The sequence below is a fragment of the Sinocyclocheilus grahami genome, unplaced genomic scaffold (genome assembly GCF_001515645.1).
Source record: "Sinocyclocheilus grahami isolate Dianchi unplaced genomic scaffold, SAMN03320097.WGS_v1.1 scaffold126.1, whole genome shotgun sequence".
NCBI lineage: Eukaryota > Metazoa > Chordata > Actinopteri > Cypriniformes > Cyprinidae > Sinocyclocheilus > Sinocyclocheilus grahami.
Genome location: NW_015505305.1, coordinates 2,355,739 through 2,372,057, shown reverse-complemented (window position 1 = coordinate 2,372,057; position 16,319 = coordinate 2,355,739). Strand labels below are relative to the sequence as shown.

General features: G+C 38.2%; 1 protein-coding gene across 1 annotated transcript in view; it reads right to left on the bottom strand.

Moving 5' to 3' along the window:
- LOC107590236 (parapinopsin-like) overlaps window positions 1-16,319 on the bottom strand; it is a 40,982-nt gene that overhangs the window by 11,669 nt on the left and 12,994 nt on the right. The window contains exon 3 of the mRNA XM_016278911.1: window positions 11,559-11,792. Within this exon, the coding sequence (XP_016134397.1) occupies window positions 11,559-11,792 (234 nt within the window). The remainder of the gene's footprint in view (window positions 1-11,558; window positions 11,793-16,319) is intronic.

The window sequence follows — 16,319 nt, the reverse complement described above, 5'->3', positions numbered from 1 at the left end:
ACTCTTCTTCATTGTCTTCTCTGCCTTATGGATTATTACACACACCGTAGTGTGACCAGATTTTTTTGTTGGATTTTTAAATTTTTTTTGCCTTATGGGCAAACCTGGCGTTCCTCTAATCCTGCTGGAAAAGGCGGAATGCTCCCTTGAGGACTTTTTAGACCTCACGTATCACTCTCATTACCCAAAAGACTGCCTGATCACATTTTATCACGTGGGACTTAACAACAGGTACTTCCGATCTAACAGGCTCCTTCCAGGAGTCCGCTCGAAATCCGATTTTTTGGAGAGGGTACTGGTGAGCAATGATTCACCACTCACCTTCTTTGATGCCGATGAGGATCTCACCAGTCCCACTCCCAAACCAGAGCCCAGCCAGCCTTCCACCAGCGAGACGGAGCAATTGCTTGACCCACCGCAGATGTGGAGCCAGAGCTCGCCGCAACCAAAGCACTAGAGGACACAGCGTGGATTATCGCTCCAGAGCCTGAGCCCAATAAGGAGTCTGACCAGGTGTTTGAGCCAGCAACTGGGGATTCATGTGAAGTACGAGGGCATGGAGGAATGCCCCGCCCACATCCTTGCTGTTGAGGGCGAGCTGCAGCTGGCCACTGTAGATTTACTTTCCCTCTTAGACACTTTATTTCCGTCCTCTCTGCCTATCCCTGTCAGTATGTTATCTTTGCTGGTTGTAGGCAGCCTTGAATTTTCTGAGTTTTTGCTGGTTTCTCTCAGTCATGAATCTATTGAATTTTCACTGGTTTCATCCAGCCCTGACCCTACTGAATCACTAAAGCTCCCACCCATCCTCCTTATCCCACCTCTGCCTTCTAGATTTGTCTTTCTTTCAATCCCTCACACATTACCTATCTATCAGTTACTTCACTCTCTGCCAGCTGCAGCTTATGCCATTCCAGTTCAGCCTCAGGACCCATCACCTCTACTGTGGATTGCTGTTCTGCTCGCACTGCTGGAATCCTTCGCTTTTTCAGTTCAGTCTGGGTGCTGCACCTGCCTGCCAACTCATCTCATTCCAGTCAAGCACTCAGTCCCAGCTCCACTGCTGTCCGTTACCCCCTCGGCACACCCTCAGCCTACTCTCACCTATGCGGGTCTGCATCGGAGATTCCTACTATCAGCTCTGCCTTGGCATGAGGCTCCCTTGTCTTTACCTCCAGCCACAGGATCACTGACTCCACCTCAGTCCTCCGACCCATCAGCTCCGCCTTGGCTCCTAGCTCCCTCGTCTCAACCGTGGCCCATCGTCCCACCGGCTCCACCGGGCTCCTTCGTCCATCCGGCTCCACCTTTGTCAGTCATTGACCATCCGCCGCCTCAGGACTCCACTCCTCCGGCTTCGCCTCATCACTCCGTCCCTCTGACTCTGTCAGGCTCCTCCTTCCCCCTGGCTCTGCCTTCATCTTCACTCACTCCGGCTCCACCGCGGCCTTCTGGAACCATGTCGCCACCTTGGGTGGCAGAGCCTACAGCTCCATCTTGGACCTCCGTATCCTCAGTGTCGCCCAGGCTCCTGGTCTGCTCGGCTCCGTCTGGGTCATCATTGCCGGCATCCTCACAGGAGCTTGCTTCCCTGGATCCTCCTCCTGGGCTTCCACCATGGCTTCTCCCTCCTGCAACTCTGCCGTGGGCCTGCGTTTTGGCTGGGCCCTGGTGATCCATCGATGGGTATTTCCTGCTCTAGCTTACAATCATCTCCTGCCTCCTCCTTGGCTCCTCCCTCTATCTTCACTGCCCTGGTTCCTCCTGCCTTCTCCATCCCATCTCCTCCTGCTGTGGTCTGTCATCGTCTGTCTCGCCCTTCTCCGGGTTGGTCGCTGGCTCTTTCCCTCCATCGTCGCCTCCCTGGTCCTGCCTGCTCCATCTTCTTCGCCGTCTCCTCTCATCGCTATTGTGTCCGGTTACTTCGCCCGCTCCTGTTATCCACTATAGACTCTTTGTAGGCAGGACGTGCTTTTCCAGAGGGGGGGGGGTGTCTTTGTCTTCATTTGATTTGTTTCACCTGCCCTTCATCAATTATGCCCTTACCTGCTGTGTATTTATTCGTACCTCTTGTCTCTGTCTGATGTCTGGTCTCGTCAGTTTGTGCTAGTGTGTATGTGTAGATTTTGCCCTGTTATTTGTATAATTAAAGAGATATGTAACTCTTCTTCATAGTCTTCTCAGCCTTTTGGATTATTATACACACCGTAGTGTGACAAATGCACTGTTGTCCAAAGTAAGGGCTATGTTCTTGCGCTGCACTTTTCATTATAGATAAAGGTTTATTGTAATTAATCATATCTGTCTGCGACGGTCTCAGAGGAGTTAAATACATTTTCTGAGAGGTGTTTTGTCTATGTGTGTGAGAGATTTACCACATCCTCACAAAACAACTTTCACCATGACATTTTGACAAATTCAGCCTAAACTTTGAAGAGAGTTTTATGAATACTAAAATGCAGAAGTGCAAGTGTTAGTCATAAAAGTTTAGAAACTTATTTGAACCTTAACAATGACAAAGCAATACATTTTGCTCCAAGTAAACCCATTTGCAGCAGAATGAAATAAGGAAATGTTTGTGTGGCCTTGGCTCTATACAACCATCAGATTGTCACATATATGTTCAGTTAGTTTGCTTTCTTGGGCTTTCGGTTTGTTTTCATTAGTCACATTAGCCTTTTTGGATTTCTCTCGTGTGGATTAGAATTAAACTTTGTGTTGGAATGCTATTCATCGTCTTTGTGTCTTCTTCTGGGACACACCGTGACACAGACAGCAACAAGATTTCATGCATGTGTTGAGTAAATGAATGGCGAGTCATTAATTGTTCCCTCAGAAAGACAGTGTAACTAATCCGCCCTTCAAAATCCTCCCTGTTTCAGGAACAGTGGCTAAAATCACATTGAAAAACAGATTTGAAAATTTTATTTCAATCTGGAAATAAACAAAGTTTAGGGCTTTTGACAATCACAGAAACATTATGACATAAAATCAACAAGAAATATGTAATTGTGTACTATTTCTAGGTCACTATATATATATATATATATATATATATATATATATATATACTGTGTATACACACAAACACAGTAAACTCATCATTTTAAAAAGCTGTTCCTGATTTATCTGCACAGACTTCAGTCCACAAACAATCCACAAAACACAGAGTAAGATTTCACCCCTTGAGAAAACGTAGTATACTTAGTATACGTCCATTTTCACTGTATACTTATAGTCTACTACATTTCCTCAGAAGATGCCAAACACTGCAGAACCATCAAGTTTTATAAGTTCAGTTTCTTTGTATATTATATACCAGAAACACTGCTGTATTCAAACATGAGTGCTTTTTTTAAACTCAATAATCAGTGCCTTTGAATTTGAGAGAAAACTAGAGAGACAGACAGATGACTGCAGGAGTTTAGATTGGGGTCAAGGGTTCACGGTTAATGGCAGACTTTTCCCAAGCCAATCGACTTCAGTCAGCCTGTTAATGGCCATTCTGTGTTCTGTTAGCACTGATGGGACGCAATCATGCATGACCATGGCACTCACTGATAGTCCTTACAAAAGCTCTCCATGCCACTACCACAAATCCGCTAGTCCTAGCAAACATCTCCTTAATGTTTGTACTGTCAGAGTTGACCTGTAATATAATCAATCTGTCTGAATCTGAAACTTGTTTACATTGCTGTCAGCCATTGCAGGTGTGTGCTATGCAAGTTTTTTTACTCAAGTTTTTTCTGGTACAGCTGACAGGTGAGAAATGTGATGCGTCTAAGGTGGGAGGAATGAGTCTATAAATGGATTCAGATCCACACACTCATTACAGGGGCTGATAGGAGGTCTAGTGAACCCTGCGGAGATGACGAAGATGGCGCAGAAGGTGGCTGTGCATCTGGACACGCTGTAAGACAGTTAACACAACTATCTGCCTGGGTGTTTCATCCAATCAGATTTAGCACATGTGGCACATTGATTTAACATGGTCACTAACTGAATTTACTAGGATTAGATTACATTATTTTTGATGATTATTATGTTTAATTCGTTCATGGGTAAATCAGTGCTCCTGGTTAAAAGCAAATTAAGCTCTATTGCCAGTATTTGTGGCAATTACCATAGAAAATACTTTTGACTCATCCCATAGTTACAATAAGGCATCTGCAGTTAAAGTACACGGGGCCAGGCAGTAAACATTAAAATATACAATGTTTATAACCACAAGTAGAGTATGGCCACAAAGCTTATTATACATTTATAAAATACATGTTATATTATACGTTAACATAGAATTCAACTTCATTTTCATGACACTAGAAAAGCTGCTGATGCAACACCAACAGATATTATGTTGGTGAATAATTAGTTCCTTTCTCACAAAAAACAGCTTTACAGCTCAAATAATAATTTTTTTATGGATGATAATGGACTGACAGAAATGCAAGCTGCAAAATTTGACATTTAAATGAACTGACAGAAATGCAAGCTGCAAAATTTGACATTTAAAGGCTTTGGAAGATGACATAATTTAATTTAATTGTCTGCACCGGTAACACTTTATAATAACGTTCAGTTGTAAGTAATTTATAATTGATTAGTTAATGATGAACTAATCATTTACAAAACAATCATAAGCAATTAATAAGTGATATGCTAACAATTTGTGTATGTTTTATTCATTAATTTACAAGTCATTTACAAGTGATTAGATGATGATTAACTAATCATTTACAAAACATGACTATACATTCACAAATGATTATTAAGTAATATGCTAACGATTTACAAATTTCGTAAGTTATCTTAAAAAATAGCATCATGAAATAATCAAACAGATCCTTAGTAAAAGGTTAATACACTGAATTTTTTTAAGGTAAGTGGTTGCAAACAATATATATTTGCTACATTTAAATAAAAAAAATGTTGAAAAGTTAGTCAACTAAATTTGTTTATTTAAATGTAGCTAAAATAAATTGATTGCAACCGCTTATCTTAAAATTTTTTTGTAAATTCAATTAGCACATGTGGCACATTGATTTAACATGGTCACTAACTGAATTTACTAGGATTAGATTACATTATTTTTGATGATTATTATGTTTAATTCGTTCATGGGTAAATCAGTGCTCCTGGTTAAAAGCAAATTAAGCTCTATTGCCAGTATTTGTGGCAATTACCATAGAAAATACTTTTGACTCATCCCATAGTTACAATAAGGCATCTGCAGTTAAAGTACACGGGGCCAGGCAGTAAACATTAAAATATACAATGTTTATAACCACAAGTAGAGTATGGCCACAAAGCTTATTATACATTTATAAAATACATGTTATATTATACGTTAACATAGAATTCAACTTCATTTTCATGACACTAGAAAAGCTGCTGATGCAACACCAACAGATATTATGTTGGTGAATAATTAGTTCCTTTCTCACAAAAAACAGCTTTACAGCTCAAATAATAATTTTTTTATGGATGATAATGGACTGACAGAAATGCAAGCTGCAAAATTTGACATTTAAATGAACTGACAGAAATGCAAGCTGCAAAATTTGACATTTAAAGGCTTTGGAAGATGACATAATTTAATTTAATTGTCTGCACCGGTAACACTTTATAATAACGTTCAGTTGTAAGTAATTTATAATTGATTAGTTAATGATGAACTAATCATTTACAAAACAATCATAAGCAATTAATAAGTGATATGCTAACAATTTGTGCATGTTTTATTCATTAATTTACAAGTCATTTACAAGTGATTAGATGATGATTAACTAATCATTTACAAAACATGACTATACATTCACAAATGATTATTAAGTAATATGCTAACGATTTACAAATTTCGTAAGTTATCTTAAAAAATAGCATCATGAAATAATCAAACAGATCCTTAGTAAAAGGTTAATACACTGAATTTTTTTAAGGTAAGTGGTTGCAAACAATATATATTTGCTACATTTAAATAAAAAAAATGTTGAAAAGTTAGTCAACTAAATTTGTTTATTTAAATGTAGCTAAAATAAATTGATTGCAACCGCTTATCTTAAAATTTTTTTGTAAATTCAATGAATCATTGTTTTCAGTATAGTTACTATTTAAGTTCGTTGTAAATGTTTTACAAACCTGCCAGTTACAGGTTGTGTGAGTATACACACTGGGATGAAAGATCTACGAATGATGAGTAAAACATTTTCCAACTGATGAGTAGTTTAGACTTTAGATTAGGGGATGCAGAAAGCTTTGTAAATGATTTATTCATGCGTTTACACAACAGGTTTTGAATACTTTGTAGTGTGCACTGCAATGTAATGGCTGACTGGTGAGGGTGTAGACAGATGTCTTCTCTGACACACATGGAGTATTTTTAATGCTGTGAGATAATGGTACAATGTTGACATTTCAATGATTTATAAGTGATTAATAATATATTAACTAGTAACTTAACTTATTAACCATTTACTAAAGATATGTTTGATTATTTCATGATATGCTATTTTTTAAGATAATTCATGACAGATTGGTAAATCGTTAGCATATTACCTAATCATTTGTGAACATATAGTCATGTTGTGTAAATGATTAGTTAATCATCATCTAATCACTTGTAAATGATTTATAACTCAATCTACAAAACATAGATAAAAACAAATCACTTATTAATCATTTATGAACACGTAGTTATGTTTGTAAATTATTAGTTCATCATTAACTAATCACTTATAAATGTCTTACAACTGAACGTTAATTTGCTATTTATGTAACAATGCTGTCAAAAACGTTTACCCAAACACAGAACTTCTGGCATAATTTACTCACTCTCATGTTGTTCCAAACACTGACTTTCTTCTGCATTTTTAAATTTTTTTTTATATATTTTGAAAAATGTTGATAACCAAACAATTTCTTTTCACATACATACATATTCCATACATTGTTTGACTACCAATATTCTTCAAAATAGCTTCCTTCATGTTGCACAGAAGAAAGAAAGCTATACAAGTTTGGAAGCACATAAGGATGAGCAAATTTTCTTTTTTTTTTGAGTGAAGGTTTTTTTTTTTTTTTTTTTTTTACTTATAGCCGAAACACAGAAAACTCCTTTAAGGATGCAAGTCAAGGAAAGAGTGCAGAATCTGTGTGGACCTGCAATAACTCTTCCACATGTGATTTACATGTTCCCCATGATGAGAACATCTGAAATCTCCACGTGTGAAAATGCTAATTAAAGTGGAAGGAAAAAAATATCTTTGCAATCTCCTATAAGTCTGAACTTGGCTTGAGCAGTCAGGGATTAGAGATTCGTTTTCACCTCTGGCAGATAATGAGCAATAATTTCAGTGTATACTCATGCTGGATCAGTGAATGTTCTGTTGGCCGGGTGCAGTCCGGGTCTGAGAGGAGTGCCGATTTTGAGCAGATGATGGTCTGGAATGGAGATGATTATCGTTCTCTGCGGTGTACTGAAAAGCTTGGGAGTGCAGGATAGAACTTCCTCTCCAATTATGTTACACCTGTTCACAGGTGGTCAGGAATAATTGATCCCACTGATTGGATGAACTGCCTGTCTCTCTGGAAAGCTCTTAATTCTGAAGCTGCCACTTTTGTTGGTCTCATTGTTTCCTACACAGTGTGTAATAATGTGTCTATTTGCAGTCACTTTTCACACAGCAAGAAAATAAATAAATACATACAATAAATAAATACAATAAATAAAAATATTATAATAATTATATTGTAATAATTATATAATAATTATAATTTACTTTTATATTTTTGTCTTGTTTTGCAGTAAAAACATCAAATTTCCTAAAAAAGATACTCTGAAGAAAAATGGTGTAAGTTTCTACCACGGGATCTATTCATCCATCCATCCATCCATCCTGTGGCGAAAACAAGCTACCATAGCTTTGTTTTTAGAAAATGTCTTAATTATTAATGATACATTTTTCAATCTGTCAGTTGGGTTTCTTGTTTTAAGCATAAACCTCACTAAACTTGGTTATATTTATGAATACAAATAAAGTAACATAAAATATAATAAAAAAAATTAAAAAGTCAAATAAAATAACAAAAAAATAAGACAAAATAAAAAATAATCTGCCAATTTGGTAAGAAAAATAAACTAATAAATTGTTATTAATTAATAATTATGAATTGTTTTAAGAATGCTTTAAGAATTTAAGTTTTTACTGGAAACCAAGAGGGAAAAAATGTGAAAATGTTGCTGTGGTGCGATTTACATGTGCTTGTGACCCGTAAAGCCAATTAATGAACAAGGGAGGTTTTCAGCATACTAATGCTTCCCCTAAGTACACATTGTGCTGTTAATAAGGGAGAAAATGTGAAATGTGCCAGAAAATTCCTTGCATCCCAGAAAAGAGAAGGAGGAAGCAGTAAATGTAATTACCACACAGCATAACAGCTCCAGAACCCGGGCGGTATAATAGTACTGTTATTTACTCACAGGCTCAGGAACTTCGCAGCCCTCTCGCACTCCAAAACTCACTCTTTTTTCCGTACTCTTCCATTTTCAGCCGTCTTTCAATCTCTGCCGGTCATATCGACACATGCCGAGTAGATACTTGAATCTGTACAGCACTTTAAGTCTTCAACTCGCCTCAACTCACAGTCTCCATGGTTACGGGCTGGGAGGAATTGAAGACTGAAAATGACATACAGGTGACTGGTGTCTCCTCCGACAGGCAAAACTAGTTTTTCCAAGTCTTCGTCTCCGGTCTTATCACAAGCAATTGTTTGGAGCAGAGGCTTAAACCCATACAGAAGAGGAGTGCACAGATATTACAAACACAACCTGTTCACATGTACACAAGTTCAGAAATAATAATAAAATGTGCAGCTTGTATCAGTCTGACTCTGATCATGTAAGAAAGAAAAGTTTCTTTGCAAACGTTCGCCTTTCGTCAAACTTAAACTTGCTTGAACAAAAACAAAAACTACAGCATTAAAAGATTAGATTTACTCAAATGGTTTGCTTCCAAACACTTGAACATAATTGCATGCAGATTGTTTTGTCCAGCCATAAACTAAAATAAAAGCTGGAATACAAATCAGCCATCAAAGGATGGATTTGAAAAGCCTAGGCTTTACAAAAGAATGCACACTCTAAAAACTGATCTTTAAATAAAGTAAATAATGCTGAAAAACCCCCACCAATAATTTACTTCATTATTGTTCAAAAAAAAAAGTCAAAGTCCTTTTATTCATTACGTAGAGTTTCTAACATTTCTGTTATAGGTTATTTGGATTAATGCATTTTTAGCTCAAATAGGATAAAAAAATGGTTTTGCAAACCAGTCCCATTTTCCCTCTTCCCAGCATGCTTGGGGCTTGAGTAATCGATATGGTCGTATTTGCCAGTTTGATTCACATCGTTGTTGTTGATTTTATCATGTTTAGTAGCTTAAAATGATCAGTTTGTTAAGTTTTAAGGCATTTCATGCATGTTCATATGCTGTTTTCAATAATTTAGCACTTTGCTTTCCACAAAATGTACATTATTATCGAAATGTACAAACATAATACTGAACAATTTAAAACCACATAAAGTAAAAAGTGTACACAGAACACATTTCAAGCTGATACTTGAAAAATTCAAAATACCAAAAATTTAAGTTGTCGTCATTTACTCACCCTTATGTCTGTCCAAACCGGTTTGACTTACTTTTTTCAGTCCAACACAAAATAATATATTTTGAAGAATGTTGATAACCAAACATACATACAACGTATAGACATCCAACGTATATATAATTTTTTTTAATGTTCTAAAGAAGTAAAAACAGGTTTGGAATGACATATGGCTGAGTAAATAATGACAGAATTTTCATTTTCATTATCCTTTAAGAAATCTCAATAATTGAATTCAAGCAATAAGAAATCCATGCTAAATATTGCCTTCGGTTTTTGCCCTCAGTTAATTATAATTTTTTTTATAGTGCAGAGTATGAGAGGAAAAGAACGAGCAGATAGAGAGATCGGAGGTTATCAGCAGAATACAATTCAAAACTCAGATTCAAAACCAGTAAAAGAAAAAGTCAAATCCTTGATAATTTCCTGTCCCCAACAAAACACTGAACCATAAAACCTGATTTTAATATTACATATTAATGAAATGTTCAAACGGTAGTTTAATAATATGTTCTGTAGATGACATCCTTGTAAGTTTTCAATACATAACTCATAAAATGTTATCATTTTATCTATAATAGCTTGACTAGATGAACCGAGTGGCCTTGACAGAATCTTACGAACCTAATTTAACTTAAGCTACCAAGACATTCAAACAATTTTTCCTTTTCATTTGTTTCAGCCCACATTTTGGACCAAAATAAATTCCCAGGCTTAACACAGTCTCTATATTTCACATTCAAAGGCGGTTTTTAACATACTTGTCAATGGCAGAGGGAAAACGACTTTAACTAATTAGTTTGTCTGTTGAATACATTTTAAAATAAGGTGTTGATAATGTGCTTTTGGGAATGACACCCCAACTGAAAACCTTATTAAATATGAGAGAACTCAAGTGATCCTGCTGTCAGTGTGTTCTTTTAAAGCAAGGGTCTTCAAATAAAATAGCTTGAGGTCCAGTAATGAACCCTCCTCACCACCTGAGGTCCGGACAATTATATACCTAAAAACATGAATTGATGGATTTTGCCAGACCATCTGCAAAATATATTTAAGCCAGAGTATCTGCAGGATATTTAAGCTAACATTTAAGATGTTAAGACCTTTTTAAGACCTGCACAAATAAAATTAAAATGACTGTAAGAAGCATGATTTACAGCCAGTTGGCGACCCCTGTTTTAAAGCATAACTTGAGATTATTATTGTTAAAGACTAAATATAGCAAATAACAGAATTAACTCATTATAAAAATACAGTAGCAACAAAGTGTATGGACACTTAAGCCATGCTTACATTGAATTTACATCCACTAGCTAACAAAATAGCAACTAAACAGCAATAAAACATGTCTAACCATTTTTCAAAAGTGACATTACTTTTCTTAGTTATTTTTGCAACCACTTGTGATTCTATAGGCCATTTTTAGCTTAAGGGTTTTTTTTTTTAAGTATGTGCTTTCTTGCAATTACATTAATCAATTTTTAAGTGTGATTTAAGCATTCAAATGTGTAAAGATATGTGCTGCATTTGCATGCAAATAAACTAATGCAAATATCACTTGTGATGTAATATTTATATCATAGCCATCCACTAGGTTGACCATACGTCATCTTTTTCCCGGACATGTGAAGGCCGGGATATCTAAATTGCCTAATATGTCCGGTCTAAACAATGCAAATACGTGAACATATAATGTATGAGCACTATAGAAGGCATGTCAATAGGAAAACAAAGCCAAAACCTGGACATTTTAGGCAATCTAGAAATCCCGGCCAGGACATATCCGGGAAAAAGTAGACGTATAGTCACCCTACGTTCACTGAAGATCCAACAAGCATAGTATCTTTGCACACTGACTGATTAGCAGTTAATACAGTTTTTCTGTAAGCACCCACCTGTTTGTTCATGAAGATGTAGATGATAGGGTTTAAGACAGTGCTGCTCTTGGCTAACAGAGAAGGAACGATGCTGGCTGCTGGTGTGACCAGGCCGGGACGCCCGAACGTGGCCAGCAGGGCCATGATCCCGTAGGGCAGCCAGCACAGCAGGTAACACACCACCATGGTGACCACCATGAAGAGTACACGCTGCTCCCGCTTACGACTCACCGCCGTATTGATCCTGCTCATCTTTGCCATTGTGATGAGGGAAGAGGAAAAGGAAGGGACAGAGAAATAAGAGATGTGAGAAACACCGTGCAGCTGCGTCACTGCTTCTTTAGCCAAAGTAATAAAACTGTACATGCAGACATTCACAGATTAAATGCCTCAATGAACGTTTAGCATAGCTTCAGGCTGGGCAGAAATAGATACTGTATAACCATGAAATCGATCACTCTGGTCTGTAATAGACCCTTAAACACAACAATGGGTGAACAGAAGGCCCATTACACGTTGTAGAATTGCCTACTGAGCATGATGCACAATTTTCTTAGTGCTGTAGCACTTTGTTTAGCTGCTAAGTGCTCTTTTGGTGTAGGTGCCCAAGAGCTGACATTTGCTACTTTGCTTGAACTTTAGTCCCTGAAGTTTGGTGCAGTGGTGCTCTGCAGTGTCATTTCCTCTCAGACCACAATGGATGCAGAATAAAAAGTCATTTTCTTTATAATTTTTTCCCCAGAATTTCTAAGGAATAACACACGTTTATACAGCATTCAAAAGTTTGGGGTAATTTTTTAAAAGAGCTTAATACTCTTATTCAGCAAGGACACAACACATTTATCAAAAATGACAGTAAAGGTATTTATACAGAGTTCTGGCATGAAACTCTAGATGGTGCAGTCCGATAGGTCTAACTCAATCTGACCTAATGACATCATTATCACATGGCTCAGCTGATTGGTTCTCCCCTGTATCGGTAGCCAATGAGCTCGCTGCTCAACATTCAAATATATGACTAGTGCTTGCCGTAGCAGTGCAGCTTGCTTCAGAACAGCGAAATCAACATCTAAGATAAGTGAATGCTTCACGTTCATTATATCTAAGGTCGATGTTTTCATTGTGATGAGTGTGTGGTTGAATTCAGCTGCACGCAGCATCCGAAGCATGCACTTATTGCAGTCATATCAATGACAGTGTTGTGGGAGACGCTGAAGATCACTATCTACGGCTGTAACAGTTAGTTCCGAATGAAATGCATTATGGGTAGTGTAGTTCAGAGAAATGTTCTTGTGCGACGTGTGTTCTCTCTGTGCTGTGTAATTCAGAAAACGGAGAAAGAACATTTTTATATTCTTTTATTTCAGCTCATTCAGGTCAATCCACCCAGGGTTTTTTGTGCACTGTAACTTTGACAACTTTTATCTGCACAAGAGAGTAAAATGGCATGCATTCGGCTAACTTGGTCCGTCTCATCATTGCACGAACATGAATTAACAAGCTGTTACGCTGCCGCTGGAACTGATGAAGTGGAGAAAGTAACAGCAGTTATCAAATGACTAAATTATGATATTTGCTCAGGTGGGTGCTGGGGTCTTATTTATCGGATTGCAATGTATATCCATTTTGTTAATTAAACATTACACATAGTGCGCGTGTAATTAGAGTTAAGCCAGTCGGCGTGGTAGCCAAGGCTCACATAGTCATAGGCCAGTAGCGTTAAGCCAGTCGGCATGGTAGCCCAGGCACACATAGATAGGAATGCATGCGGTTCACATGGCTCTTCGGAGCAGCAGCAGTACATATGTCTTGGCGATAGATCTGCTTGTTGGAGGGTGTTTTGTTCTCGTTTTGGCTTGTATTGTTCCTTCTATGTCTCCTGCTTTGTGGGGGGCTATTTCATGTATGTTATATTTGCAGCAGCAATATTTCTTACATGCTCACAGCAGCATGTTGTGGATGTATTGGCAGTAGCAAGTCTCGGTACTTGTTCTGCCACAGCAACAGCGTAGCAGATCTATTCCGCCAAGACCAAATACATTAACATCGTCATGTACATTACCACGCCAATCCCTCCGAGAGTTGTCATGACAGAAATACAAAGTTCTGGCATGAAACTCTAGATGGTGCAATCCGATAGGTCTAACTCAATCTGACCTATAATGACATCATTATCACATTGCACAGCTGATTGGTTCTCTCCTGTATCGGTAGCCAATGAGCTCGCTGCTCAATATTCAAATATATGACTAGTGCTTGCCGTAGCAGTACAGCTTGCTTCAGAAACCCTCCACCTTCCCCAGCTCCACCTGTATAGATTTGCTATGAGGTTATTCATGTATGCTATATGGGGGTTATGTCATGTACGTTATATTTGCAGCAGCAATATTTCTTACATGCTCACAGCAGCATGTTGTGGATGTATTGGCAGTAGCAAGTCTCGGTACTGGTTATTGTTATGCACAATATTAATAACCATCATGCAACCCAAATTGAAAATTTCTCCTAGAAGGTTTTTTTTCTTTACTGAAAACCAAGGCAAAAATACTCAAATCAAATTCTTCCTGCATTCATTTCCAGATGAAAAAATAATGTCAACATCACTGATTTTGGCACTGGTTCTCACATGGCTGCCATTTTGAAAACATTACCAGCAAGAGTCAGTGACCGTTCTGTGTTGTCACACCTAAATAATTAAGTGACTATACAAGTGAAATTAATGAAGATGGATGGAAAAAGATAGAAAGTATGCAAAGGGAAGTAGCCCCATTAAAAATGGAAGAATTCACCTCTATTTTAAGATTCCTCTCATATATATAAATGATCAGACATATATCTTAATGATCAGAGTCATACAGTGCTTTGAATTATATCCTATGCTATAAATTACAACATGAACACGTCTTCCTCATTGGTCTGTACTTCTGAAATGTAATGGCTGAAACCCTGCACCCAGAGGAATATAATTGTGCTTTGACTAAGAGCTAATTAAGAGCAATGGAGCAATGGAGTGGAACATGTGTGGCCCTTTCCTCACACCCTCGTTTCTACCGTCAACCTAACACAAATTATTCCTTAGAAGAATGTCAGATCAATGTCAAGTTGCTAATAGGCTGAGTTGCGCCACAGTTTTCTGGGTCTTTATTTAGTGGTCACATTAAAAATTAGTCCTATATGCAGAGAAGGGCAACACTCAGGGGTGCAGGCTGTGAATAACAAGGCCTGCAAGGTGTGAAGGCCTGTGGGGGTGTAAAGTCATGGCGGTGGGTGTAAAGTCATCACCAGAGGCCACAGCCATAGGCACATCTGTGGACGCACTACTAATTAAGAGTGAGTGGAAGATGTGACGGCTGTTTGAGATGCAACACTGAGGTGGGTGGACAAAAAAAGGGCAGTTTGTACCCCGCAAAACATCCACAACTTCCACCCAAATGAAGTTTGATTGACAGGTGGAAACTTCATGGTCACAGTAAACACAGGATACCATGACTAAAGACGGACATCCTCAGATGTGTATCACAACAGGAGACTGTGTAGGTGTGTGTCCGCTTTCCGTAATCCTCAAATAAATTCCAGTAATTACAGCACAACTTGTGATGAAACATTATTGCTGGGGAACAGCAATTATAAGCAGTTATTTAACAGTGCCAAGATGCTAAATGGATTAAACAAATAAACTGTGAAATAGGGAAAATTAGGACAGAAAATAAGCTTTGGGAACAGGTGAAAGCATAGGCTCAATTAGCGTTCAACACCTTACCAGCATAAATAAACATTTTTTTCCCTCTGAGAGACCAGATTGAATAGATTAAAAACTAAAAAACACCTAAATCTGATGACATCCAGAGCTGTCAAAATTCTAAAATGTGCCTGGAGAGTCACAAACGGCAAGAGCCCACATTGGTTGCATCATTAGAGCAGGCAAGTACATGTAAATCCAGGCATGCGCTACACATCTAACCCCGATGTTGTGGTAATGAGACTCTCCCCTCTGGGTGCTTGTGTGAGCCCTGGAGTCAGAAGGTGGCAAACCCAGCAGCATGGAGCGCTGTTAGCGCTTCTCGACAAGGAGATGCCAATGCGCGTGGCAGCTCCTGTGGCTGTCAGAAAGTGTTTGGTCAGGGAGGATCCCTCGTGTATGTGGGAAGGTGGACATGAAACATGTGGCTAGAAAGATTCTGAATGCAGTGTAGCTGTGATCACAGCTGAGACCTTTAAAAGTAACTTTGTTTCTATAGATCTCTCTCTGGTCTTGGAAAAACAACAGTCTCCATTAGAAAAATAAATCTCTGTCAGCAGTCAGGGGAACGTGGGTAAGTCTTTCAGTTCTCCGGTGAACCTGATATTCTGCTGATCTGGTGGAGGGTTAAATTTTTAAGACTTAAGCAAGATGGTGACGGTCCTTAAAAGTTTTTTCTACACTGCTGAGTCTTTAGCATCACTGTAAAAGAGTTGTGGACATCAGTTTGTGGTCAGTTTTGACTGTGATGAAATGGTGATTAAATTGTTCCGGAAAATAGTAAGAAATGTATTTCTATCAAGTTGTGACATGCATGGAAAAAACAAATATATAACACAACCAGTGAAGTATGATTCACAAACAAACGAGTCAGTTCTTTTTATGCCTAGTTCACACTACAGGATTTTAAGCCGATTTGCAAGTTAACGAGCTTGCCGACAGGTCGGGCTGTGATTGGAGGAAAATCAGCGGGTGATAAGCGCTCGGCAATCTTTATGTGTGAACTACTCAATGACGCATCTAGCATGCTAAATATCTGG